This window comes from Stegostoma tigrinum, chromosome X, assembly GCF_030684315.1.
Source record: "Stegostoma tigrinum isolate sSteTig4 chromosome X, sSteTig4.hap1, whole genome shotgun sequence".
NCBI lineage: Eukaryota > Metazoa > Chordata > Chondrichthyes > Orectolobiformes > Stegostomatidae > Stegostoma > Stegostoma tigrinum.
Window position 1 is genome coordinate 15089413 of NC_081404.1, and position 26337 is coordinate 15115749.

The 26337-nt window shown below is 45.2% G+C and overlaps 1 protein-coding gene across 5 annotated transcripts in view; it reads left to right on the forward strand.

The window, feature by feature from the left end:
• The window catches only part of asic1b (acid-sensing (proton-gated) ion channel 1b), a 743124-nt gene that overhangs the window by 701514 nt on the left and 15273 nt on the right, over window positions 1-26337 (forward strand). For all 5 annotated transcript variants that reach the window (XM_048523587.2, XM_059643391.1, XM_048523585.2 and 2 more), the window contains 2 exons: window positions 3429-3520; window positions 9955-10034. In XM_048523587.2, the coding sequence (XP_048379544.1) occupies window positions 3429-3520; window positions 9955-10034 (172 nt within the window). The remainder of the gene's footprint in view (window positions 1-3428; window positions 3521-9954; window positions 10035-26337) is intronic.

Sequence of the window (26337 nt, forward strand, 5' to 3'; positions counted from 1 at the left end):
CCTTGGGTTCTGGGTTACTAGTCCTATCACTTTACTAGTACACCACCACCTCCCCAAGGATGAGTAAAAGGAGTTGGTTTCTAACCTCAGGGAAGTGTAGAAGGGATAATTATCCAACTTTGCACTCCTTAACAGAGAGTCTTGTCTGCTGAGAGAACTTGCCTGCAATTTAGGTTCCCCTCACACCAGTAATGTTTCCTAAAATGTTAGCAAATCCAGACAGAGATCCATGTTCCTTTGAAATAGTTAAGCAAGGAGCTTTTATAAGTTGTATCAATCAAAATTGCATTTGAGAACATCAAAGGATTTGTCAGGCACCGTCTCTCTTACATTCAAATCTCTCATCATCTCACCTCCTTCAATAACCCACCCTTGATCCTCTTCCTTTCAAACTGCTCCCCATCTCCAACCTCTTTTGGCTCAATCACTCCTCAAAACTGTGCCCATCTTTCTCATAACTCCATGCTTAAACCTCTCCCATTTCCCTTCCCAGCCACACTGGAACAACCCTTCTCAAATTCACAAAAGATACCCTATGTGACTGCGACAAATAAAACTTACTTATTATTGCTGTCAAGTCTTTAACAATTCTGACCACGCCATTTCTCCTCCAGTGGCTTCCCTCCAAGTCCAGTTGAGTGGCATTGCTCTCATATGGTTCCACTCTTCAGTCATCACCTCAGAGTCACCTGCAATGTTTTCTCTCCCTGCTCCTATTTGTTGTGTGCATTCTGCCTCTCCGCAACATTATTTGAAGGCAAGTTCCACACAGACAAGTCTCTCAACCCCGTCTACTGGTTCTAAAGTTGCTAGACTTCTCGCCCAATGGATGAAGCAACATTTCTTTAAATTAATGTTTGGAAATATCGCAGTCAGTGTCTTGGGCTTCAACCACAAAGCCCGTTCTCTAGCTTCTCCTTCCTGGCCACTGTTAGAGGCTGGACCTGTCAGTAACCTCTGTGTCCTTATTGATCCAAAGCTGCCTGTTGTGACCTTCTTAACCTCACCTGGTCCTTCTCCTGTCTCAATTCCTAAAACCTTCATCCGTGTCTTTGTTATCCCTCAACCTGACTATTCCAGGGCTCCTCCGGCTCATCTCCAAACGTTCGTGCTCCTCACTGAACATCTTAACATCTGCTGTCCTTACTCTAACACACACCAAATTCTGTTCACCGCTGTCCACTCTGTTCTTGCTGACTACTGTAGCTCCCAGTCCAGCAGTGCCTCCAAGCTAAAATGCTCATTCTTCTGCTCAAAGCCTTCCAAGGCCTCAGCCTGCCCTATCTCTGTGACCTCATCCATCTACACGACCTTCGGAGACTGTTCCCATTACATTCATTGGTGGCTTTGGGTGGCACAGTAGCTCAGCTGTTAGCACTGCAGCCTCACAGCGCCAGGGACCCAGGTTCAATTCCATCCTCGGGCGACTGTCTGTGTGGAGTTTGCACATTCTCCCCATGTCTGCGTGGATTTCCTCCGGGTGCTCCGGTTTCCTCCCACAGTCCAAAGATGTGCAGGCTAGGTGGATTGGCCATGCTAAATTTCCCATAGCGTTCAGGAATGTGTAGATTAGGTGGATTATAGGGGAATGGGCCTAGGTGGGATGCTCTGAGGCTCGGTGTGGACAGGTTGGGCCGAAGGGCCTGTTTCCGCACTGCAGGGATTCTATGAATGTCAGACTGCTGACAACAGTAAGGTGACATGTAGCGAGGTGCTAAAAGTTGGAAAAGGACATTGTTGACAGCGAGTGATTGGAACTGTCGAGTTCAGTGTGGGAAAGTATAAGATCACTCTCTTTAGACCTAAGCAGCATAGATTAGAGGCACATAGTGAAATACGAGGAACACACAGAGAGACTTAGTGGTGCGGTGCATGAAAAGCCAGAAGACAGATGCAGCAATAATTAAAAAGGCTAATGAAATCTCAGTCTTGATCTCAAGAGTGCTGGAGTACAGAATGCTTCAGGAGTACAAAGCCTCACTCAGATCCCATGGAGAGCGCTGTGTTTAGTTCTGCCCTCACACTTCAGGAAGAATATATTGGTTTTGGGGGCGGTGCAGTCCAGATTCATCAGAATAACACCGGAGGTTACAGGATTAAACAATATAGACAGGATGCAAAGGCTAGGCTGAGAATCCCATGTTAAGATGATTGAAGGGATTGTTAGGGACAGAGAGAAACAGATTCCTCTGGTGAGAGAATCCACAACTGGGTTGGGAGTGGGATATAACCTTGACTTCAGAATGAGGTAGTTCAGGGGCGATGTCAGGAAATACTTCTTCACACTGAGGGCAATGGAAATCCAGAGCGGTCACCACCTGGAGAGGCAATCAAGGCCGGAGGCCTAAGTGGATAAAGGGAAATAGAATCAAGGCGAGTAAATTGGAAATCAGTCATGATCTAACTAAAGGGAAGAACAAGCTTAAGAGGCTGAATGGCCTCTTCCTGTGCCTTTGCTCCTATTATAGAGATGGAATAGATAATTCAATACAGATGGATGCTGCTTTGGAAATATCGCTTATATCACAGATGCATTGTGTTCATGGAGACAATGGGAAGCGTAAAGGAACCAAGGGTCAAGCAGAGCCAAGCGTGATGGTTCAGTGATTAGCACTGCTGTATCACCCCAGGTTCGATTGCAGCCTCAGGTGACTGTCTGTGTGGAATTTGCACATTTTCCCTGTGTCCGTCTGGGTGCTCCAGTTTCCTCCCATCATCCAAAGATGTGCATGCAAAATTGGCCACACTAAATTGTCTGTAGCGTGCAGGCTAGGTGGATTAGCCATGGGAAATGCTGAGTTCTCAGGTAGAGGTGTGGGTCTGAGTGGGATGCCCTTCAGAGAGTCGGTGTGGACTCGATGGGCTGAATGGCCTGCTTTCACCCTGTAGGGATTCCATGACTCTGTCACATTTCTTTCATAGAATCCGAGTCTGTCACAAGAAAACTGAAGTCTAAAAATATTATCAGCGCAACAGTGGCTTTTTTGAAAGAATAGACTGCAGTCGAAATTGGGATTATAATTGCTTTTTCTCAAAATAGCCAACCGAGAGCAATGTTGTTTCTCCTAATGTGTGCCCTGATTTTATTTGAAGAGTGGATAAATTGTTTGCACAATGTATGACCTGCAGAGCAAGACTGGAGTAATGTCATCTCTGAGTCCACATCAGCCAGAATCATTAAGAGTTGTGTAAGGACACTGACTTTAGACATACACATGACCTTAGTCAGCTGAGCAAGGTCATGTGTACTTCTAAAATAAAGGCAAAACCATCCTAGCCAACAATTGCTGTTTAATATTCTATTTTAGCTATAAGAGGAGATTAAACAGCTGGGTGGAGGTTGATTTCTCTCTTTTTTTTGTGGTAGAGCCGCGGTTTTCTCAGGTGCTTACAAAAGTGATGTGCTGCAATTTTCCTTCTTTTCCAAGGGAGAATATTCTTGTGCTGGACATATTTTTTGAGGCCCTAAACTACGAGACAATCGAGCAGAAGAAAGCTTATGAGGTGGCCGGCTTGCTGGGTAAGTTTCGCCACAGACAACAGCAAATACCTTCTCTGCCTGTCTGGCCGAAGGAGGATAAGTGTCACTCTTTGAATCCGTAACCTGGTGATTCTGGTCAGTGGTTTGGTGGGGTGGGATGGAGTGGTGTGTGTCAGTTTCTGCTGTTTGCTCATTGGTCCTGTTTTAAATGTGGTGATTTGCGGAAATTGGCGAGGTGTCTGACAAAGTCGCCTCCCATTCCAAGGCTGCACATGGATGTCTCAATGGTGAAGCCTCCATGGGACACAGTGGCTTAATGGTCAATAGTGAAGTGAAGGTAAAAGGAATGATACACTAAAGGCCACAGTCCAATGAATGGAAGGTCCAAGGGAAGGTAGATTTGTGGAGTGGAAAGAGGTTCCCCGAGAGGGATGAGTGAGACTGTCGAGAGATTCAAGCACTCGGGGTGAGAATTTGAAGTTGGAAGTGTTTCTGGACAAGAATAGTACTGCAAGGACAGACATGATGAGTGAACAGGACTATTTTGTGATAACAAGGTGTAGAGCTGGATGAACACAGCAGGCCAAGCAGCATCAGAGGAGCAGGAAAGCTGGCATTACAGGCTTAGACCCTTCTTTGAAATGGGGGAGGGGAGGAGGATTCTGAAATAGAGAGAGAGGGGGAGGAGGATAGAAGATGGATAGAGGACAAAGTAGGTGGAGAGGAGATAGACAGGTCAAAGAGGCAGGGATGGAGCCAGTAAAGGTGAGTGTAGGTGGGGAGTTAGGGAGGGGATTGGTCAATCCAGGGAGGACGGACAGTTCAAGGAGTTGGAGATGAGGCTGGTAGGTAGGAGGTGAGGGTGGGGATTGGTCAGTGAGCTGGGAGGAGCGGATAGGTGGGCGAAAAGACGGACAGGTCAAGGAGGCGGGGACGAGCTGGGCTGGTTTTGGGATGAGGTCGGGGGCAGGGAGATTTTGAAGCTTGTGAAGTCCACATTAAGACTGTTGGGCTGCAGGGTTCCCAAGCGGAATATGAGTTGCTGTTCCTGCAACCTTCAGGTTGGCATCATTGTGGCACTGCAGGAGGCCCAGAATGGACATGTCGTCCAAGGAGTGGGAGGGGGAGTTGAAGTGGTTCGCGACTGGGAGGGGCAGTCGTTTGAGTTTGGTTGCAAACTGTAGGTTGAAATTCATCCAACTTGTGTTTGATATTTCGCAACAGGAGTACAGAGTGACTGCTGTCACCTTCAAGAGCCAGTCCTTAGCCTTTCATTACAGAATTCTCACTGCACAACAAAGACATTGTACAACGTGACAGTAATTACAAGCTGGTACAGAAATCACTTGAGCTTTCATATTTTGTTTCCGACCTTGTCTGCACTTTCATCAACCCATCATTTCTGCAAGTGGAGCTGTGATCCACAGTCATAATTTTGGACTGAGCTCTTACTTTTTTTCCCCCTTTTCTATTCATGTGAAAGGACTATTTCATTGGAGCTCCCTCCCGAACAGCACTGCGGGTGTACCAACACCAAATGCACTGCTTCAGTTCAAGCACACCACCACCTTCTCAGTGGCCTTGAGGAGAAGCAATTTTTGCTTCAGCTCAGCCTGTGACACCCACATCCCCTGAATAAATAACAAAAAAGATTGCGAGGTCTTGTTGCCTCTCAGAATGGGATGTTGAGAGTCATAGAGCTGTACAGCATGGAAACAGACTCTTCAGTCCATCTCATCCATGCTGACCAGATATCCTAAATAAATCTAGTCCCATTTGCCAGCATTTGGCCCATATCCCTCTAAACCTTTCCTATTCATGTACCCATCCAGATGCCTTTTAAATGCTGTGACTGTACCAGCCTCCACCACTTCCTCTGGCAGCTCATTCCATACACGCACCACCCTCTGTGTGAAAACGTTGCCCCTCAGGTCCTTTTTAAAGAGACTGCATAATAGTGAAACTGGATTGAGCTTAAACCATTATTCCAGTCGATCGTCTCCATTTTGTCATGATATCAGACCATTACAATGTTGGATAAAGAGTGAATCTTGGCTTAATAGAGTTTTATTTTTGTCGTTCGCTTCCCATGGTGATCAGTCATTGAAAACTTTCACAAGAGTATACCAATATGCCTTTAACAAAAACACATCAAGGTTGATTATACATAAAAGAACAATTCTACATTGTGAGAGGTTGATTTGAAATGGTCTTATTACAAATTTCAGAAAAACAATGATTTACCTGTTGTACTCTCACAACAACCTTACAGATATTCTAACCTCAGTAAATGTCACCCAATCTCCACTTTAAAGCCTGTTGTAAATTGGATGAGCTTGACATTAGTTGTTGAGGCACTTTCAAATAGTTTAACCGTACTCTTTTTACAATGACCCGTATGAAGCAGCTTGTTCCGATATGAGTTGAAGCGGACTACTTTCACAGCACAGTACAGCCCCTCAACTAGGCATCCACTTTAAGCTTGTCACCAAGCTTATTCAAGGACACTGAAGAAATAATAGAAGTCTGGCTGTTGTTTCAGAACCGGGGTGATATGCCAATGCATGATGTTTTGTGTTAGTTAAGAACCTAATGAATTTCACCCAGTACCTGACCTCATCTCAGCTTCTCAGGGCTTGCAGCCTGCAATCTAACAAGGCCTGAACAATGTGTTGGCCTCACACTGCAGTTTCATCTGGAGCTTGCAATGGTACGACAGGAGGCCAAGCCGAAGGAAGCCTAATCTGCCCATCTGCATTTATGTGTTTTCCCCGTCATCTTAAGAAGCTCTAAACAAAAGCCAGTGCTGTCGCAATGAATGCCAAATGATGGGCCACTCTGTGCAATCTTAATTTAACTCGCACAGTTATTCGGCTGAACTTTGGTCCCAGTCCAGGAAGAATAGAGCAGTTTGAGTTATAAGGATAGGCTGGGACTTTTTTCCCTTGGCACATAGGAGGCTGAGGAGTGACCTTAGAGATGTTTGTAAAATCATGAGGGGCACAGGTAAGGTAAACAGCCAAAGTCTTTCTCCCCAGGGTAGGGGATTTCAAAACTAGAAGGCATGGGTTTAAAGTGAGAAGGGGAATGTGACCTGAGGGGCAACTTTTCACACAGAGGGTGGTTCATTTGTGGAATGAACTGCCAGAGGAAGTGGTAGATGCAGGTATAGTTACGATATTTAAAAGACATTTGGAGAGGTACATGGATGGGAAAGGTTTAAAGGGATATGGACCAACTGCAGGCAGATGGAACTAGTTCAGTTCAGGAAACCAGGTCGGCACGGACAAGTTGGGCCGAAGAGTCTGTTTCCGAGCTGTATGACTCTATCGACACAGTCATTTGCCCAAATGTCAGCCTTCCATTTCCTGTGGAGAATTTGAGTTCTGGTTGTCATCCTCCGGCATCCCATCGCTGGCAGGAAAAGCTCCAAAGAACCCTTTTCTGTTCCTACACAGAGTGCCTCTGGAAGTCTGTGCCGAGGGACTGCACAGAGGGCACCAGTTTCCACCCCATAGGAGTCAAAATACAGAGATACCTTGGAGGTCAGTGCCCTGAAGTATGCAGAGAGCAAACATCTCTCTGTCAGTCTTTCAAATCCCATTGTTTGCCTCTATGAAAGCTGTCACTGCAAATGTCATGACATCTAACTGTGGAAATTGGGTGGGATGTAGAATTCTGGTTCTGACCGCTGCTGTCAAAACTCATTGTGCTCGAGACTCGTGAGCTGTGACAAGCCTTTGCATTTGTGAGCATTGTTCTGCAGAGGAATTCTTATCTTCCTTCATTCTGCGAGGCCACTCTGCTGCAGCTTCAACTGCTGAAAGACTTGAGGTGTCAATGCACAGGAGCTGGTGTGCTGTGACAAGGAAATCATGATGTTTCCACAGCTACGCTAAACTGTAGTATAAAATATAGCTGCCAGCCACTTATAGCTCATTTACTCATTCCTTGTCAATGTATTGCAGCTCTGATGAGAATTATACCACATACTATCTTGTCACCGAAGGATTTGGTGTTTTGCTTGCTTCAGGCATTTTACAAAATAAGGCTTGAGACAGCTGTGGTGAGATAGCTTTTGCAACGAAATTGAAGCTCTCTGATACAGCCATTCGAGTGATCTGTTTGTATAGATTTCGAGGTGGGTTTACTCAGTAGAAAGTGCGTTAGGCTTTGCATGCGTGCGAACTGCGAGATGTGAGTCCTCAGCCAGATTCCTGTCCGAACCTCCTTGTGCTCTTTGGAGACTGAAGCAATTCCATGGAAGTGGGATCCAGGGAATGTAAAGCTGGGTTTAGCCGAGCTGGAATGCACATGTGCCCCAGTTGTTTAGGAGATAATTCCATAAGAACTAGGAACAGGAGTAGGCCATTTGGTCCCTCTGAGCCCACTCCGCCATTCAGTAGAATCATGGCTGAGCTGACGTTCCTCACATCTGCTTTCCTGTCCTTTCCCCGTAACCCTCGATTCCCTGACGGATCAAGAATCTCTTCATGTCAGCCTTAAATATAGACAAGGACTCTGCCTTCACAGCTCTCTGTGGCGAGGAGTTCCAAAGACTTTCAAAATTCCTTGAAAGATTTAATTGTGTTTTCTGAAGGCCCATTCCAACCTTTCAACATAAGGCATATTGGGCACAAATATTTTCGGTGAGCTGAAATGTTCCCAGGCCCCTGCTTGATTGTTCACAATCCTTATTTACGACTCTGTCTCAATGGGCCTGTCTGCCGATGTGATGAATGCAATGGCAGGTGTGGTACTGATATTTTAACCACAAATATTATAAACATGCTAAAACAGCAAGCCATGGGAAGCTGAGGCAAAATGTGGCGACTTTTATTTTTTAGGCAGCATGCGGTTCTGATTTGGTACACACTGCCTGAAAAGATGTTGGAAGCCCATTCGCGAATGAGTTGCAAAAGAGAGAGTTGGAGAAATGCTTGAAGGTGAAAAATCTGGAGAAAGGGGCACATTATGCAGCTCTTTCAGAGCACTGGCATGATGAGCTGAATGCTGTATCGCTCTGTGATGGGATTCCGTGACACTGCCACTGTGCTTGGTGCTTTGTACCAAAATGACAGGATAATTCCAAATTGAGCCGCCAGTTGGGCTCTCAGTACAACAGTGTGAGATATCTTGAAACAGTTGGTATACTAGTTAGCATCAGGCTCTATTTAACAGTTCTCAAAAGGGTCTGTTAGCTCTATTTTGATCTTCAGGCATAGGCTTCCACTTCTGCTCCCATCATTGAAATCTGACTGGTAAAGGACAAGGTCACTATGCTGGTGTATAAAGTCTCTTTCTTGGCCATTCAAGTTTCACCCTCTGCTCTCAGATCCTCTCCAGCTTCCACTTCCTGCCCAATTTTCTCTTTCCACCGTTGTCATGCATGAGGCAAGTATATCAATTCATACAGAGATAGTAGGAACAGCCGATGCTGGAGAATCTGAGATAAAACGGTGTGAAGCTGGATGAACACAGCAGGCCAAGCAGCATCAGAGGAGCAGGAAAGTTTGAACGTTTCGGGTCGAGACCCTTCTTCAGAAATGGGGGAGGGGAAGGGGATTCGGAAATAAATAGGGAGACAGGGGGAGGTGGATGGAAGATAGATAAAGGAGAAGATAGGGTGAGAGAAGACAGTCAGGTCAAAGAGGCGGGGTAGGAGCCAGCGAAGGTGAATGTAAGTGGGGAGTTAGGGAGGGGATCGGTCAGTCCAGGGAGGGATGGATGGGTCAGGGATGCTGGGATGAGGTTAGTGGGTAGGAGATGGAGGTGGGGCTTGAGGTGGGAGGAATGGTTAGGGAGGTGGGGACTAGCTGGGCTGGTTTTGGCTTGTGTTCGGGGGAGGGGAGATTTTGAAACTTGTGAAGTCCACGTTGATACCCTTGGGCCGCAGGGTTTCCAAGCAAAATATGAGATGCTGTTCCTGCATCTTTCGGGTGGCATCATTGTGGCACTGCAGGAGGCCCAGGACAGACATGTCGTCCGAAGAGTCGGGTGGGGGGCTGCAGTTGAAGTGGTTCGCGACTGGGAAGTGTAGTTGTTTGTTGCGAATTGTTCTGGCATCATTGTGGGAACTTAGCTGACTACATCCATCACTAACCTTTACCAAACTATTCGTCGCATTGCCTTGAATTCACACGGCCAATTGATGCATGGCTCCTGAGAGCTGCAGTCATTGGTGGAAGGAAATCAAATCATTCCTAATCGATACAAACACCATCCCAAAGGCATTTTGTTCAGAATTCCTGTCTAGATTTGTGCAAGTCAATGGAGTGGAAAATGAATGACAATACCTCTGTAGAGTGTCATCAGCCGAATACCCTAAATCTGATCAACATAAATGAGTGCAGCCATATTGCCAAGAGGTGACAAGCTTATTGTAGGTTGTTTGCATTCAGTGTGCAAGAGAAGATTCTGCTGCCAGTAATCTACTCCTCAAGTCATGAGCTCCTGTTATTTTCTGTTCAAAGGTGACATTGGAGGTCAGATGGGTTTGTTCATCGGTGCAAGTCTCCTGACTATCCTGGAACTTTTTGACTACATGTACGAGGTAAGCTTTCACAAGTCGTTTTGCACTGCTCTTATGAGCAAGGCCTCAGAAGAACGGAGTGTGTACCGCAATAACAAAGTGTAGAGCTGGATGAACACGGAAGGCCAGGCAGCATCAGAGGGGCAGGAAAGCTGACGTTTCGGGTCTGGACCCTTCTTCATTTCTGAAACATCAGCTTTCCTGCTCCTCTAATGCTACTTGGCCTGCTGTGTTCAGACAGCTCCACACCTTATTATCTCAGGCTCTAGCATCAGCAGTTCCTACTATCGTGTGTACTGCATTGATAAAGTGGGGACTTGATAAGAATAAGATCCATAGCAAAGCTAAAGACACGAGGGAGCACAGAATCTGCTGATCAGATGAGATGAAAGGGCTGGGAGGACGGTCATGTGGAGTGTTAAGTCGTGGTATAGGCTGGTTGGGGTGAATGGCCTGTTTCTGGGCAGTAGTCTCTATGTCACTACTTAATATTCTGCAAAACCGACTGAACGCGCCCTGGTGGCTCAGTTCGCAAATGCACCCCCACCCCCCTAGTGTGGTACCGTGTCAAACAAATGGGAAGTGACCAACATTTGGTCACTGGTCTGCGCTACATTCATGGGCATCAGCCAACCTGATAAAGAATAAACATTGTCAAGTGATCAGTTTTCTCTCTATCTTTTGCCACTTGTGACCTAAGGGAAATGGGGTCAGTGATAACCAGGTGTAGAGCAGGATGAACACAGCAGGCCAAGCAGCATCAGAGGAGCAGGAAAACTGACATTTTGGGCCCAGACCCTTCTTCAGAAAACCTTTTTTCTGTTTTCTGAAGAAGGGTCTAGGCCCAAAACATCAGCCTTCCTGCTCCTCTGATGCTGCTTGGCCTGCTGTGTTCATCCTGCTCTACACCTTGTTACCTCAGATTCTCCAGCATCGGCAGTTCCTACGATCTCTGAAATGGGAACAGAGTCAGGCTAAGATTGTAAATCTGCCTCCATTTCCCACCCCATCCCGTGTCTGAAAAGCACTGAACCTGAAACACTGTTGCACGACTGTGGTCAAGCAAGGTTGCTCGGGCTAGTTAAAACGTACCATCGCCTGAGACTAGGAATTCAGGAAGCAGATTGGGGTGCAAAGCAGCAAGGTCACTTAAAGACAAAACAGGACTAGGTAGCACAACAGTTCGCACGATGCCCTTTTACATATGAGGCATGGAATCAAATGCAAACCAGATTTGATAAAGTTGAATCTCACTTGATTCCGCTGGCTGTACGGAGCCTGCAGGAAGTGAGGCCGGGGAGTTTAAGATCACTTGAATGGGCATTGACTACTGATTTGGCACTGATTGGTGATCTCAGCCAGAGAGCACAGCCTATGTAGAAGATGGAATAGTATTCATCAGTGGAGTTGGAGGGTGATGCCCTGTGCATAGCAGCCAGAAGATCCAACTTGTACTGTTCCAAAGATTGCTGCAAAACTCCTCTTGGAACGGCATTAAACCCATCCAGGTATTGGTAAAGTGCACCAGGCAGTTAGATAGGTTTATGCTCAGCCAGTGTGGCAGGCTCGAGATAGACGTTTGTCGAGAGAAGTTAACTTCGAACGATCCCCATGGCAACTATTTTTGAAATGTTTCAGCATGCAGCCTGTTGTTTGGAGTAATCAGAATAATAATTGACCCAAAAGTGGCTCCATATTGGGATTTATCTGTGTGTGTGACTGCGCCCTGTGGAGACAGTTATTGTTAAACTAGCCCAGCAATGCCATCAGTGTGATTAATCACCATTTGATGCTTATCAGCTCAACCTTCCATTGACTCTTCCTAGCCAATTCTAATTGGTACTGCACTGAGCCATGAGGCTTCAAATCTCTGTCAGGCTTTCAGATCTTAATTTGAATCAGTTATGCCTCCGCACAAAGGCATTAAGCAGCTGTGAAAGCAGGATGACAATGATTGTTGTTGATTTATCAGTTATTTGTATTAAATTTTCCAAGCAGCCGAGCAGGAAGAAAAATTGATGCTGTTGCCCCAGCCCCCAATATTCCCTCTTTGCTGCTGGATCAGTCTCAACTCCCTTGGCAATAGAAAAAGAAAGAACTTGCACTCATATAATGGCTTTCACTGCCCCCAAAAGCACGACACAGCCAATGAAGTGTGTTCAAAGCATGGTAACTGTTGTAATGTCAGACACATGGCAACCAGCTGTTATGGTCCAGACCAGACCCCCTCGAAATATTTTCAGATGGTAGCCTAGACCCAATAATGTTTCCTTATTTTTAAGTCAAATGTAAAGTGTGTGTTTCAGATGCAATGAGACTGGTCAAACTACTCACTGTTAAGGAATACACAAGTTATTGAAATGCTGTAGTTGAAATATAACCAAAGAAAAAGGAATTTAGAATAACTTCGCTCTCTTGGAAGCTCAGGAGAATAATAGATACAGCACCCAATATTAATTAATTATTCCAATATAGCAACATCCCTAAACACACCCCTTGGCACAAAAGGAAAATTCAGACACAGATCCTCACATGCAATTCTCCAATCCTAGAGGAAAAAGCATTAAGAGAAAATTCAGAGAGAGTAGCAGCCAGGAGACTATCGCTGAAGCTTCCAATGCTGTTGAGACCACAACAGCTTCTGATGTTCCTGAAAAAAATCAAAACCCAGAAAACTGGATCTGTGAGAGCTGGCCACACCCATTCAAGTTGTTTTAAAATAAAAACCCAAGACCTCCCAAGCTGTTTAGTCAAGTGGTATTCAATAGCCAGCTCTACACCTCTCATTCAATCTCTCTCTTAAAATAAACATTTGGAAATAACCTCTGTGCTACAGCATCATCACACAACTTGTACATAGCAAGCTCCCATAAACAGTAATGTAGCAATGACCAAGTCCCCTGATTTTGTGATGTTGATGGAGGGGTAAAGATTGGCCAGTGCTCTGGTCGCTCATATCAAGCAGTGAGGGCAGGTTGGGCCTGGATTTAATGTCCCTCTGAAAGAAGGCGCCTCAGTTAGTTCAGCAGCCCCCTCGGTCCTGCACTCGGGCCTCTGCAGAGGGAATTCAAAGCGCGTCTTTATGAGTGCGAGGCAAGAGCTGTATTCCTACAGGTCCTGGCTTGCACATGGCCTCGACTCCCTTCCTCTCGGCAATGTCCATTTTGCGTTGGGATGCTAATCCGTATGTACCCGAGCGGTTCCAGCCTTGATCTTTGGGCCATTAATAAACGTATAAAGAGATCTTGTTCCCCCCCCCTCCGGCCAAGACAAGGAAAGAGGGTGGGCAGTCACCAGCTCAAATTCCTGCATCTTAGACCATTCAGAGACCACCAAATCACGCTGAGGCCCGGACCAGATCAGCCATGGTCCTATTGAAAGGCCGAGCAGCCTTGACGGGCAGAATAGCCTGGTCCCGTTTTTTTTTCTATTGTGTGTGCTTATAGGCAGCCCTTGGAGCTCCGGTTCCAAATTCTAGGTTAACATCCATTGGGGGTAGTGACACCTTCTTCAGCTTCCCTGCTCTTCTGATGCTGCCTGGCCTGCTGTACTCCTCCAGCTCCACGCTGAGTTACCTCCTACTCCAGCATCAGCAGTTCTTATTATCTCTGAGACAGTTAGCCCTGTTGTGTCTCATAGCATTGAGAGAGAGAGAGAGAGAGAGACTAATTTATGAATGAACGCTACCAATCATTGAGCAAGGCAGTGGACACTGAGAAGATTACAAATGAGCTAATGAGACACCTACATTCAAAAAGGGTGATAAGAAGAACAAAGGTAGCAACAGACTTATTAGTCTTTCCACCATTCCATGCAAAATAATGCAAATGATTATCGGAAGAAAATTGCAGGTTATCTGTGCAATAGTGTAGTTAACAGCATGTACCATGGATTCAGAGCGGGGGGAAGCCATTCCTGATTCCATTGCTTGACCTCTCTAAACCAGTAACTGCACAAGTGTAACTTGAATTCCAAAAGGCTTTTGACTGCCAGTTTCCCGGAAAAGGCAGTGAATTAAACTGAAAGCTGTGGGATTCATACCCTGGAAATGGGTAAGAAACTAGTTGAAGGTGGACAGTGAGGTGAGTTCTGCCTAAAAAGGGAGGAGGTACTAAGTGTGGTGCCTCTGTACTCAACGATGGGAATACCACTGCTTCTAACTGACATAAAAATCCTGGATTCAAACATTTAGTTCAAAGTGATTAAATTGACAAGTGGCATCAAATTGGCAATTGGAGGTGGCTGCGAAGTGACAGAGAAGAATACACTAGTGGGCTGATCAATGGCAGATGAAATTTAATGCAGTCAAGTGCCAAATACTGCAATAGGAAAGCATTCTCCGTGAACGATGCTGAAACAGCTGAGGGTGAAGCTGAAAGAGAGCGAGGAGTCTTAAGTAGACTCAGTGCTAAGTTTGTGATGTTCATGTTTGTCGAAGTGAACATTATGCCTGGATCAGTGCCGCCAGCAGCTATTATTGACTTCAGATTTGTTTTTGGATTGAATTTATATGGCTTCAGTTCTACTCATTACAATTCATTTGCAATTATAATTGCACTGACTTTTGAAACAAGGCACAATGCCAATACAATAAGCTTAACAACATGCACTTTCTGAAAACTCTTACCAAGACAATAATAGCCTCAACAACCATTGCCATAGCAACCTCCACTGTCCAATCTACTATTGACTGAAATTGTATTCTGTAAATTTCCAATGCTGAACAGCATAAAGTCAATTAACCTGCATCACTGAAGACATTGGCTATGAAAGTGTTGTTAAGTTTATGATACACTCACAATGTTGCATTTAATTATGCTGTTTGTGTGTCCTCTTTAATGTTTAATTGATTATGAGTAGGGATGAAAGCTGCCACTCAGGAGGCCTACATGTAGGTCATATTTTTGCAGATATTTATCCCAAATCCTCAGAAATGTTATAGGCGCCAACATAATCGTTGGAAGAATAGTGTTTCATTTCCCGCTTGGGGTCCCTATAACCATCAGGGCTCAACACTGAGTTCAATCATTTTCAGGCCTGAGCTCCTCCTTCCAGGGCCTTTGCCCACCCCCACACCCCAGGCCCTGTCATTGACGTGGGCTGCTTTCAGTACATCCAGTCCATTCTCACCTCCTGATGGACCCCATGATCAGCTTTTCTTTCTCCCTGGCTTACCGTTATCCACCCCTGTGTCTGTCTAATTGTCGTTCTCTTTCTCTGGGCTTCATCTCACCCACCCGCTCACCCTGTCATTGTTCCCCGTCCCCTCCAGCCCTGTCTTCAGCATATATGTCACCTTTTCCTCACTACTTTCAGTTGTGACGATGGGTCATTGGAGTCGAAACATTAACCCTGCTTTCTCCCTGCAGACGCTGCCTACCTGCTGAGTTTCCCCAGCAATTTCTGTTTTTGTACCGCAATAGTAAAGTTGGGCTGTTGAGAAATTGAAATTGTTCATATTTTATTCCCTGTTGCTCTCTTATACTGTGCCAGGTGTTTCAGCAACAACAGATTGCATTTGTAGACCACCACTGGAGTCTTAAGACATCCTAAGGTGCTTCTAAGGATCAATTATGAGGCAAAATTTGCCATAAGGAGATATTCAGATGGGTGACCAGGCACATAGAGTCATGCAGCATGGGAACAGACCCTTTGGCTCAACTCATCCATGCTGACCATGTTTCCTAAACTGAACTCATCTCATTTGCCTGCATTTGGCCCGTATTCCTCTAAACCTTTCCTATCTACATACCTGTCCAAATGTCTTTTAAATGCTGTAATTCTACCCACCTTCACCACTTCCTTTGGCAGCTCATTCCATGCACTCGCCACCCTCTGTGTGGAAACGTTGCCCCTTAGGTCCCTTTTTAAATCTTACCCCTGTCACCTTAAACCTATGCCCTCTAGTTTTGGTCTCCCCTACCCTGGGGAAAACACCTTGGCTATTCACCCCATCCATGCCCTTCATGATTTTATAAACTTCTATAAGGTATCCCTCAGCCTCTGATGCTCCAGGGAAAATAGCCCCAGCCTATTCAGGAACAAAGCCTATTCAGAAGTTGCTGGAAAAGCTCAGCAAGTCTGGCAGCATCTGTGTTTGTCCCACCCTATAACTCAAATCCTCTAGTCTCAGTAACATCCTTGTAAATCCTTTTTGCACCCTTTAAAGGGCAACCAGAATTATATGCAGTACCCCAAATGTGGCCTTATCAATGTCTTGTACAGCCGTAACATGACATTCCAACTCCAGTTACTAGTGGTGTACCGCAAGGGTCGGTGTTGGGTCCACTGCTGTTTGTCATTTTTATGAACGACCTGGATGAGGGCGTAGAAGGATGGGTTAGTAAATTTGCAGACGACACTAAGGTCGGTGGAGTTGTGGATAGTGACGAAGGATGCTGTAGGTTGCAGAGAGACATAGATAAGCTGCAGAGCTGGGCTGAGAGGTGGCAAATGGAGTTTAATGCGGGCAAGTGTGAGGTGGTGCACTTTGGTAGGAGTAACCGGAAGGCAAAGTACTGGGCTAATGGTAAGATTCTTGGTAGTGTAGATGAGCAGAGAGATCTCGGTGTCCATGTACACGAGCAGAGAGATCTCGGTGTCCGTGTACACAGATCCTTGAAAGTTGCCACCCAGGTTGACAGGGCTGTTAAGAAGTCATACAGTGTTTTAGTTTTTATTAATAGAGGGATCGAGTTCCGGAACCACAAGGTTATGGCGAAGCTGTACAAAACTCTGGTGCGGCCGCACTTGGAGTATTGTGTACAGTTCTGGTCACCGCATTATAAGAAGAATATGGAAGCTTTGGAAAGGGTGCAGGGGAGACTTACCAGGATGTTGCCTGGTATGGAGGGAAGGTCTTACGAGGAAAGGCTGAGGGACTTGAGGCTATTTTCGTTAGAGAGAAGAAGGTTGAGAGGTGACTTAATTGAGACATATAAAATAATCAGAGGGTTAGATAGGGTGGATAGGGAGAGCCTTTTTCCTAGGATGGTGACGGCGAGCATGAGGGGGCATAGCTTTAAATTGAGGGATGAAAGATATGGGACAGATGTCAGAGGTAGTTTCTTTACTCAGAGAGTAGTAAGGGAATGGAACGCTTTGCCTGCAACGGTAGTAGTTTCGCCAACGTTAAGTACATTTAAGTCATTTATTGGACAAGTATATGGATGTACATGGAATAGTGTAGGTTCGATGGGCTTCAGATTGGTATGACAGGTCGGCACAACATCGAGGGCTGAAGGGCCTGTACTGTGCTGTAATGTTCTATGTTCTATGTATGTTCCTGGATGCATTTTGCTGATTAATGAAGGCAAGCGTGCCAACCCCCTTCTTCACCAACCTGTCTACCTGCCATGCCACTTTTAAGGAACTATATACCTGCACCCATAGGTATCACTGTTCGACAACACTCCCCAGGACCCTGCCATTAATTCTGTAAGTCCTGCCCTGATTTGCCTTTCCAAAATGCAACACCTTGTATTTATCTTAATTAAACTCCATCCGCCACTCCCCACACCATTGACCCATCTGATGAAGATCCAGTTGTACTCATAGTTAATGTTCTTCACTGTCCACTGTACCACCCATTTTGGTATCAACTGCAAACTTACTAACCGTGCCTTCGATATTTTCATTCATAAAAATGACGAACAATAGTAGACCCAGCACTGATCCTTGTGACACACTGCTGGTCGCAGGCCTCCAAGCTGAACAACAGCCCTCTAGCACTGCCCTCTATCTCCTACCATCAAGCCAGTTTTGTGTCCAATTGGCTGGCTCTCTCTGGATCTCATGACTGAACCTTACTAACCAGTCTACTGTGCAGAACTTTGTCGAAGGCCTCGCTAAAGACAACATCGACTGTTCTGCCTTCTTCAGTCTTCTTGGTCACCTCTTCAAGATGCTCAATCAAGTTTGTGAAACGCCATTTCCCATGCACAAAGCCATGTTGATGATTCCTAATCAGTCTATGCCTTTCCAAATGCACATAGACACTGTCCAACAACTTACCCACCACTGACATCAGGCTCACTAGTTTTAGTTCCCTGACTTTTCCTTGCAGCCTTTCCAACATAATGCCACCAGATTAGCCACCCTCCAATCTTCTGGCACCTCACCCATGGCTGTCAATGATACAAGTATCTCAGCAAAGGGGCCCAGCAATCTCTTCCCTAGCTTCCCACAAAGTTCTAGGGAACACCTAATCAGGTCCTGGGGATTTATCTACCTTTATGCATTTTAAGACCTTCAGCACCACCTCTTATGTGATATGAACTCTTTTCAAGACATCACTGTTTGTTTCCCCAAGTCCCTTAGTTTCCATGTCTTTCTCCACAGTAAATACTGACATGAAATATTCATACCGGATCTCACCCATCTCCTGTGGTTCCACACAGATGGCCTCGTTGATATTTAAGGGGCCCTATTCTCTCCCTAGTTACTCTTTTGCCCTGAATATGCCTGTAAAATCTCTTTAGATTAACCTTATCTGCCAAAGCAATCTCATGTCCCCATTTTGCCCTCCTGATTTGACACTTGTGTGCTCCTGCACCTGCTATACTCCTCAAGGCATTCACTTGATCCCAGCTGTCTATACCTGACATATGCCTCCTTTTTCTTTACCAGCATTTCAATATCTCTAGTTGTCTAGGGTTCCCTACTTCTGCCAGCCTTGCCCTTCACATTAACAGGAACATGCTGGCCCAGAACTCTCGTTATCTCATTTTGAAAGCCTCTCATTTGCCAGACATCCCTTTATCTGCGAACAACCTCCCCCAATCAATTTTTGGACATTCCTGTCTAATACCATCAAAATTGGCCTTAGCCCCAATTTAGAACTTTTACTTGTGATCACTGGTCTCAAAGTGCTCCCCCACTGACATTTCAGTCACTTGCCCTGCCTTATTTCCCAAAAGGAGATCACGTTTTGCCTCTCCTCCATTTGGGGCATCTACATATTGATTGAGAAAGTTTTCTTGTACACAGTTAACAAATTCCTCTCCATCCAAGCCATGAACACTATGGCAGTGCCAGTCTATGTTTGGAAAATTGAAACACCCTGCTATTTCAACCCTGTTATTCTTGCAGCTATCTGCAATCTCCCTTCATATTTGCTCCTTAATTTCACATTGACTATTGAGGTCCTTTTGTACAATCCCATCACAGTGATCGGCCCTACTTATTTCTCAGTTCCAACCTCCCCCCCCGCCGTATAGCTTCACTGGATGATCCCCCAGTACTATTCTGTCTAAGAACTCCCACAATGTTTTCCCTAATCAAAAACACCACTCCCCCTTTCTTTCTTGACTCCCTTTCTAGCCTTCCAACAGAATCTATACCCTGAAACATTGAGCTGCCAGCCCTGTCCCTCCCTTGGCCATATTTCTGTAATAGCTATGATATCCCAGTCCCATGCTCCTGCCCATGCCCGAAGTTCACCTGCCTTACCTGTCAGGCCTCTTGCATTGGAAATAAATGCATTTAAGTTCATCAGTCTTCCCTTGTCTTCTGCCATGCTCTTGCCTGCCTTGTCTATTTAAAGGAGGAGCATTTTAAAGGAGGAGAGAGAAGTAGAGAGGCAGAGAGGTTGAGGAGGGAATTTCAGAGCTCAGGACCCAAGCAACTGAAGGTCCGACCATCAAGCAAACCAGGAATGCGCAAGTGGCCAGAGTGAGGCTAATGGTGATATCTCAGAAGGTTGTGGTGAATTACAAAGACAGAAGATGGATGCATGGCCTTTGGAGAATTTTGTGTAGAAGAATTTTAATGGTTGTGCACCTGGGAGATGTAGCAGTGTGTAACACACCAACTGAAAGCTAAAACAGGGTCACTAATTATTGACAAATTATAATTGTTGCTAATTAATACTTGCTGCCTGAAGGCAGTCAGTACGGAACTGTTCTGTTTATCAGAAACCAGCATTGCAATTCTGAAACAGAAGGCTTCTTGAGATTGGCAAGCAGGGCAGATTATGAAGACCGAAATGGTATGATTTATATCTAGCATGCCAAGTTCCGAGCAATAGAGCTGTGGGAGAGTTCTAACCGGTGCCACAAGTGGGATATGAATGTATTCTTTAGGTTTTATAATACATTCAGTCTTAAACAATATGTTATAAGTTAATTAAAGCATCAAATAATATTAAGTAGATAGAAAGGTGAAAGAATGTGTTTAATGATGGGCTGGAACAATTTGCAGATTCATTTCCAGTGAGCTGCAGGCATCGTGAAGGTGAATTAGTCTGTTTTAGGCTCAGATTTTGAGTGGTGATATTTTCAATGTTCAACAAGGAAGACTACAGTTAGAGAGTTGTTCATGCTCTGATTATTTGGTAAGGGAACAGCACTAATTTTCCAGAATGACACTGGAAGTAAGACATAGAATCCCTACAGTGTGGAAACGGGCCCATCAGCCCAACAAGTCCACACCCACCCTTGGAGCATCCCACCCTGACCCGTCCCGTTATAACCCACTTAAGCTACACAACCCTGAACACTACGGGCAATTTGGCACGACCAGCCCACTTAACCTGCACATCTTTAGACTGTAGGAGGAAACTGGAGCAAACCCACACAGACACGGGGAGAATATGCAAACTCCACACAGACAGTCAGCCAAGGGTGGAATTGAACCTGGGTCCCTGGCACTGTGAGGCAGCAGTGCTAACCACTGAGCCACCATGCTGCCCTGGTGGTTTTACATAGAAGACATAAGAATTTGGAGCTTTTCTCACATAAAAACATTCTCTGAGACGAGGGATTGAACACAGAGGTTTGCGAATTCTGAAACATTTTCAGTGCGAAACAACGAAGGATAGTTCCCACTGTATACAAGTCAATAGCAAAATGTTGCACATTCAGGATGATCATGACAAATCCAAGGAGAAAGGTTGAAGTGATGATTCCACTGCTTTTCTGCAAGTGGCTGTTGAGGCGGGTATCATTTCACCCAGTAGCAATTTGAAAAAGAAGCAGTTAAAAGTGGAGGAAGGATGGAGAACTGAAATTGAGTGGACAGTTCAGTCCAAAACCTAGTGTCAGCACAGTGGGAGTGAATGGTCTTCTGCTGTGCTTTAATTCCTGACTCTATCACTCTTTCAAACAATTTTTCAGAGAATAAATGGCTGCAACAATCACAATACAATGTAAATTCACCTCCATTGAATGTGTAAAGCGTTTCGATGTACCAGTGCCAGGTAAGGTGCAAGTTCTTGTTCATTAAAGTTCACAGACTGCACCAACTGTAAAAAAACTCTACAACTTGATGCATCTTTCCTACCTGATCATCATAGAGACACAGGAAATAGGAGCAGGAGTAGGCCGTTCAGCCCTCCGAGTCTGCTCCATCATTCAGGATGATCATGGCTGATTGTCCAATTCAGTTAAGTCCCTTTTTCCCCATTTCCTCCCTATACCCTTTGATCCCTTTACCCCTAAGAACTATATCTAACTCATTGAAAACATTCAATGTTTCATTAAATAGATGGTCTGCAACAAACTCTAACAATCCCAATCATGAAGCTGGAGGATGGGAAATGGCAATAGGTCAGTGTTGAATACTGGAGACAGGACAATCGAGTGGAGGCCTGCACGGGGAACCAATCCCAGAGCGGAGGCCAGTATGGGAAATCAGTCCCAGAGCGGAGGCCTGCACAGTAGGAAGGATGTGGAAGCATTGGAAAGGGTGCAGAGGAGATTTACCAGGATGTTGCCTGGTATGGAGGGAAGGTCTCATGAGGAAAGGCTGAGGGACTTGAGGCTGTTTTCATTAGAGAGAAGAAAGTTAAGAGGTGACTTAATAGAGACATACAAGGTGATCAGAGGATTAGATAGAGTGGACAGTGAAAGCCTTTTTCCTCGGATGGTGATGGCTAGCTCGAGGGGACATGGCTTTAAATTGAGGGGTGACAGATATAGGACAGATGTCAGAGGTAGGTTCTGTACTCAGAGAGTAGTAAGGGCGTGGAATGCCCTGCCTGCAACAGTAGTAGGCTCACCAAGTTTAAGGGTGTTTAAATGGTCATGGGATAAAGATATGGATAATAATGGAATAGTGTAGGTTAGATAGGGTTCTGATTAGTTTCACAGGTCGGCGCAACATCGAGGGCTGAAGGGCCTGTACTGCACTGTAATGTTCTATGTTCTAATAGATGAATATTCTAGAGTGTTATTTGATAGTCCAGAATCCCCTTACAGAAAATTCAACAGCTCTCATACAGCCCATTCATTTATTTCTTTCCAAATTGAGAAATGGTGGGATGTGAGCATCACAGGTTTGGCCAATATCTATTGCCAGTCCCTAGTTGCCCCCTTGAGAAGGTGGGAGTGAGCTGCTTTCTTGAACCACTGCAGTCCATGTGCTGTGGGTTGACCCACAATGCCCTGAGGGAGGGAATTCCAGGGTTTTGACCCAGCGACCGTGAAGGAACGGCGATATATTCCCAAGTCAGGATGGTGAGGGGCTTGGAGGGGGACGTGCAGGAACTCTGTTTTTCCTTTTTCCCCTTTGTGTGAGCACTTTGTTGTTTTATTAGAGAAACTTTAACAATTGATCTTTTTATTCTAAACAGGATACAGATAAAATACGTAATTGACCATGTTGATAACTGGGTAAAACACTTGAATTTATGCTGTGGTTAGTGGAGTAGCAGGACTATAGAGAAATGTAATGTACTCCTCCACCATCAGTCATAATAGAGTCCAGCTTAGTTAAGACCAGCCCATCCATCATAGTCTACTCCAGTCCAGTCCAGGCCAACCAAGACCAGTCCAGACCAGTCAAGATCAATCCAGTTCAATCAATACCAGTCCAGTCCATTCCAGCCCAGTCCAGTCGAGTCTATCCAGCCAAGTTCAGACTAGTTCAGTGAGGCCGGGAAGGGGATCAAGAGGCTTATGCATTTCTACCTTTTTAATTCCCCCTCCCTACCTTGCTGAACTGGGCTGGACTGGACTGAGCTGAACTGAGCTGGTCTCGATTTGACTGGATTGGATTAGCCTGAATTGATCTCAGATCAGCCCTTCAAATTGTCCGAGATAACAAGGTGTAGAGCTGGATGAACACAGCAGGCCAAGCAGCATCAGAGGAGCAGGAAGGCTGACACTTCGGGCCCAGGTCCTTCCAATTATCCGATAGCTTTGAGCTTCCTGCTCAGTATGGACAGTATTGGGGGCTACAGGGTGATTGAGCAAGCTAACCATGGCACAGGGCTACAGGATGTCATTCAAGCAGGGGCAGTTAGTACATAGAACATGGGACTACACAGCACAGTACAGGCCCTTCGGCCCACGATGCTGTGCCAAACTTTTACCCTAAACCTAAAGGCTATCTAACCTCCACCCCTACCTTACACTAACATCCATAAGCCTATCTAATAGCCGCGTAAATGCCCCTAATGAGGCCAACTCCACTCCCCTCTCCGGCAGTGCATTCCACGCCCCTACCACTCTCTGAGTAAAGAACCTATCTAACATCTCCCCTGTATCTACCTCCACTCTCTTTAAAACTATGCCCCCTCATAATAGCTACCTCCACCCTAGGAAAAAGCCTCTGGCTGCCCACCCTATCTATACCTCTGATCATTTTGTACACCTCTATCAAGTCAGGACTGTAATGATTGCTAGACTGACAACAGAGTCTAGGAAACTGTGTGCATATCTGGTGCCAGGGTTCAGGATATCTTTTCTGGGCTGGAGAGGAATTTGCAGAGGAAGGGAAGGATCCAGTTGGCATGGTTCACATCAGTACCACCAACATAGATAGGACTAGGTGTGACTATATGGGGAGGTGATGGCCTAGTGGTATTATCACTGGACTGTTAATCCAGAGACCCACGTAATGTTCTGGGGACCCAGGTTCAGATTTCGCCATGGAAGATGGTGGAATTAAGCATCTAATGATGACTGTGAATCTGTTGCTGATTGTCGGGGGACAAAAACCCATCTGGTTCACTAATGCCCCTTAGGGAAGGAAACTGCCATCCTTACCTGGTCTGGCCTACATGTGACTCCAGACCCACAGCAATGTGGTTGACTCTGAGCTCTCCCCGGGCAATAAATGCTGCCTGGCCAGCAACACCCTCATCCCATGAGTGAATTTGTAAAAAGGTTCTGCTTAGGAAGTGTGAGCAGCTTGGAGCTAAATTCAGAGGCAAAAGGTAATAATCTCTGGGTTAGTAGCAGAGCCATGAGCAAATGGGAGAAATGGAAATAAAATTAGAGACTTGAATTGTATCTTAAAAATTTATGTAGAACATGGTAGGTGTACCATTGGAATAGTTTTCACCTAGACCGTGCTGGGACCATGATTTTGGTGAGTTAGTCATTGAGTCATAGAATCCCTACAGTGTGGAAACAGACTGTTTGGCCCAACAAGTTCACACTGACCCATCCTCCTATAACCCACCTAATCTACACATCCTTGAACACTATAGGGCAATTTAGCATGGCCCATCCACCTAGCCTGCACATCTTTGGACTGTGGGAGCACCCGGAGAAAACCCACGCAGACACGGGGAGAACGTGCAAACTCCACAATGGCAGTTGCCCGAGGCTGGAATCGAAACCAGGTCCCTGGTGCTGTGAGGCAGCAGTGCTAACCACGGTATAACTAAGGTGGTAGACAGGGCTTGAAACTAAATAGTGAGGGGTGGGTGAGGGATCAAATGAGGGAAGATGTGATAAATTTATGACAGAGGACATGTCCAGACAGCAAGTTAGCATTACAGGAAGGGGCAAAGTGCATGAACCAAAGAGTGTGCAAGCAGATAGGGCGAGAGGTTGGAAAAATAGTAAAAAGATAGAACTGAAGGCTATGTATCTGAATGTACATCACATGTGTAACAAAATGAAGAAATAGCTCAAATAGAAGTGAACATATATGACCTGGTGGCCATTGTGGAGTCATGGCTGCAAAATTACAAAGATCCAACCTGAATATTCAAGGGTATGTGACTCTTTGGAAATACAGGAAGCAAGAAAAAGGTAGAGGGGTAGCTCAGTTAATTGAGGATGATGTTAGTATGACAGAGCAAAATGACCTTTGTTTTAAAGATCAAGTTGTGGAATCAATTTGGGTAGAGATAAGAAATAGCAAAGGTGAAAAATCACTAATGGAAATTTTTCATCGACCCCCTAACAGTAGCTATTCAGAAGACATAGTGAGAGCTTATGAGGAAGGTGCAGCAATAATAATGGGTGATTTTAATCTATGTGACGATTGGATGAATCACGTTGATAAAGATGGCCTCGCAGATAAGTACATTGAAGGTTTACACATACTGACATCATAGTAATGATTCCCCAAGATAGAAGAGATCACAACATGATTGAAATGCTCGTTCAGTTTGAGGGAGAGAAGAATAGGTCCAAGACTAATGGGCTAAACTTAAATAAGAGCAAACATAAGGATATGAGAAAAAATTGGTTAATTTACCTGGAAAATTAGGATATGGGATAAGTCGATAGAAATGCAGTGGCAGACTTTTAAGGCGATGTTCTTAACACAAAGCAAAGGGACATTCCAGTAAGATAAAATGTTGCGTAGAAGAAACATATTATCCATGGCTAACTACCTGAGGGATGTGGGAATCTTGGTATATGAGTCACAAAAGGTTGATATGTAGGTACAGCAAATTATTAGGAAGACAAGTAGACTGTTGGCCTGTATTGCAGGAAAAATTAAATATACAAGTAAGGAAGTTTTGCACATTTGTGAGGCCATATCTGCAGTACTGAGTACAGTTTTGGTCTCTATGTATAAGAAAGATGAAGGCTCACTTGCCTGATTCCTGGGATAGATGTGATTGTCTTGTGGGCAAAGGTCAGACAGTTTGGGCCTGTATCCACTGGAGTTTGAAAGAATGAGATGTGATGTTGTTGAAACTTCCAAGATCTCAAACTGCTTTGACAGGGTGAATGGGAGAGGATGTTTCCCCTTGTGAGAGATTCTAAAACTAGCGGACACAGTTTAAAAATAAGGGGTTTCTCATTTAAGATGGACTTGAGAATTTGTTTTTCTCTACGAGGATCATGAGTCTATGGAATTCTCCTCCAGAGCATGGTGGAGGCTGGGTTGAATATCTTTAAGATTGAGGTAAATCGATTCTTGACTAACAGGTGAATCTTCAGAAGATATATGAATTAGGCAGGAAGGTGGAGGTGAAGGCACGATTTGCTCATCCCTGATCTTATCAAATGGCCAAACAAGTTTGAGGGGCTAAATGGTCTTTTCCAGCTCTGAATATATGTTCATATATAGCTGTACCATCAAACTGGAGAGAAGGAGCTCCGCTCTGCAGGCCTGCTGTACCTGACCTGGAAAT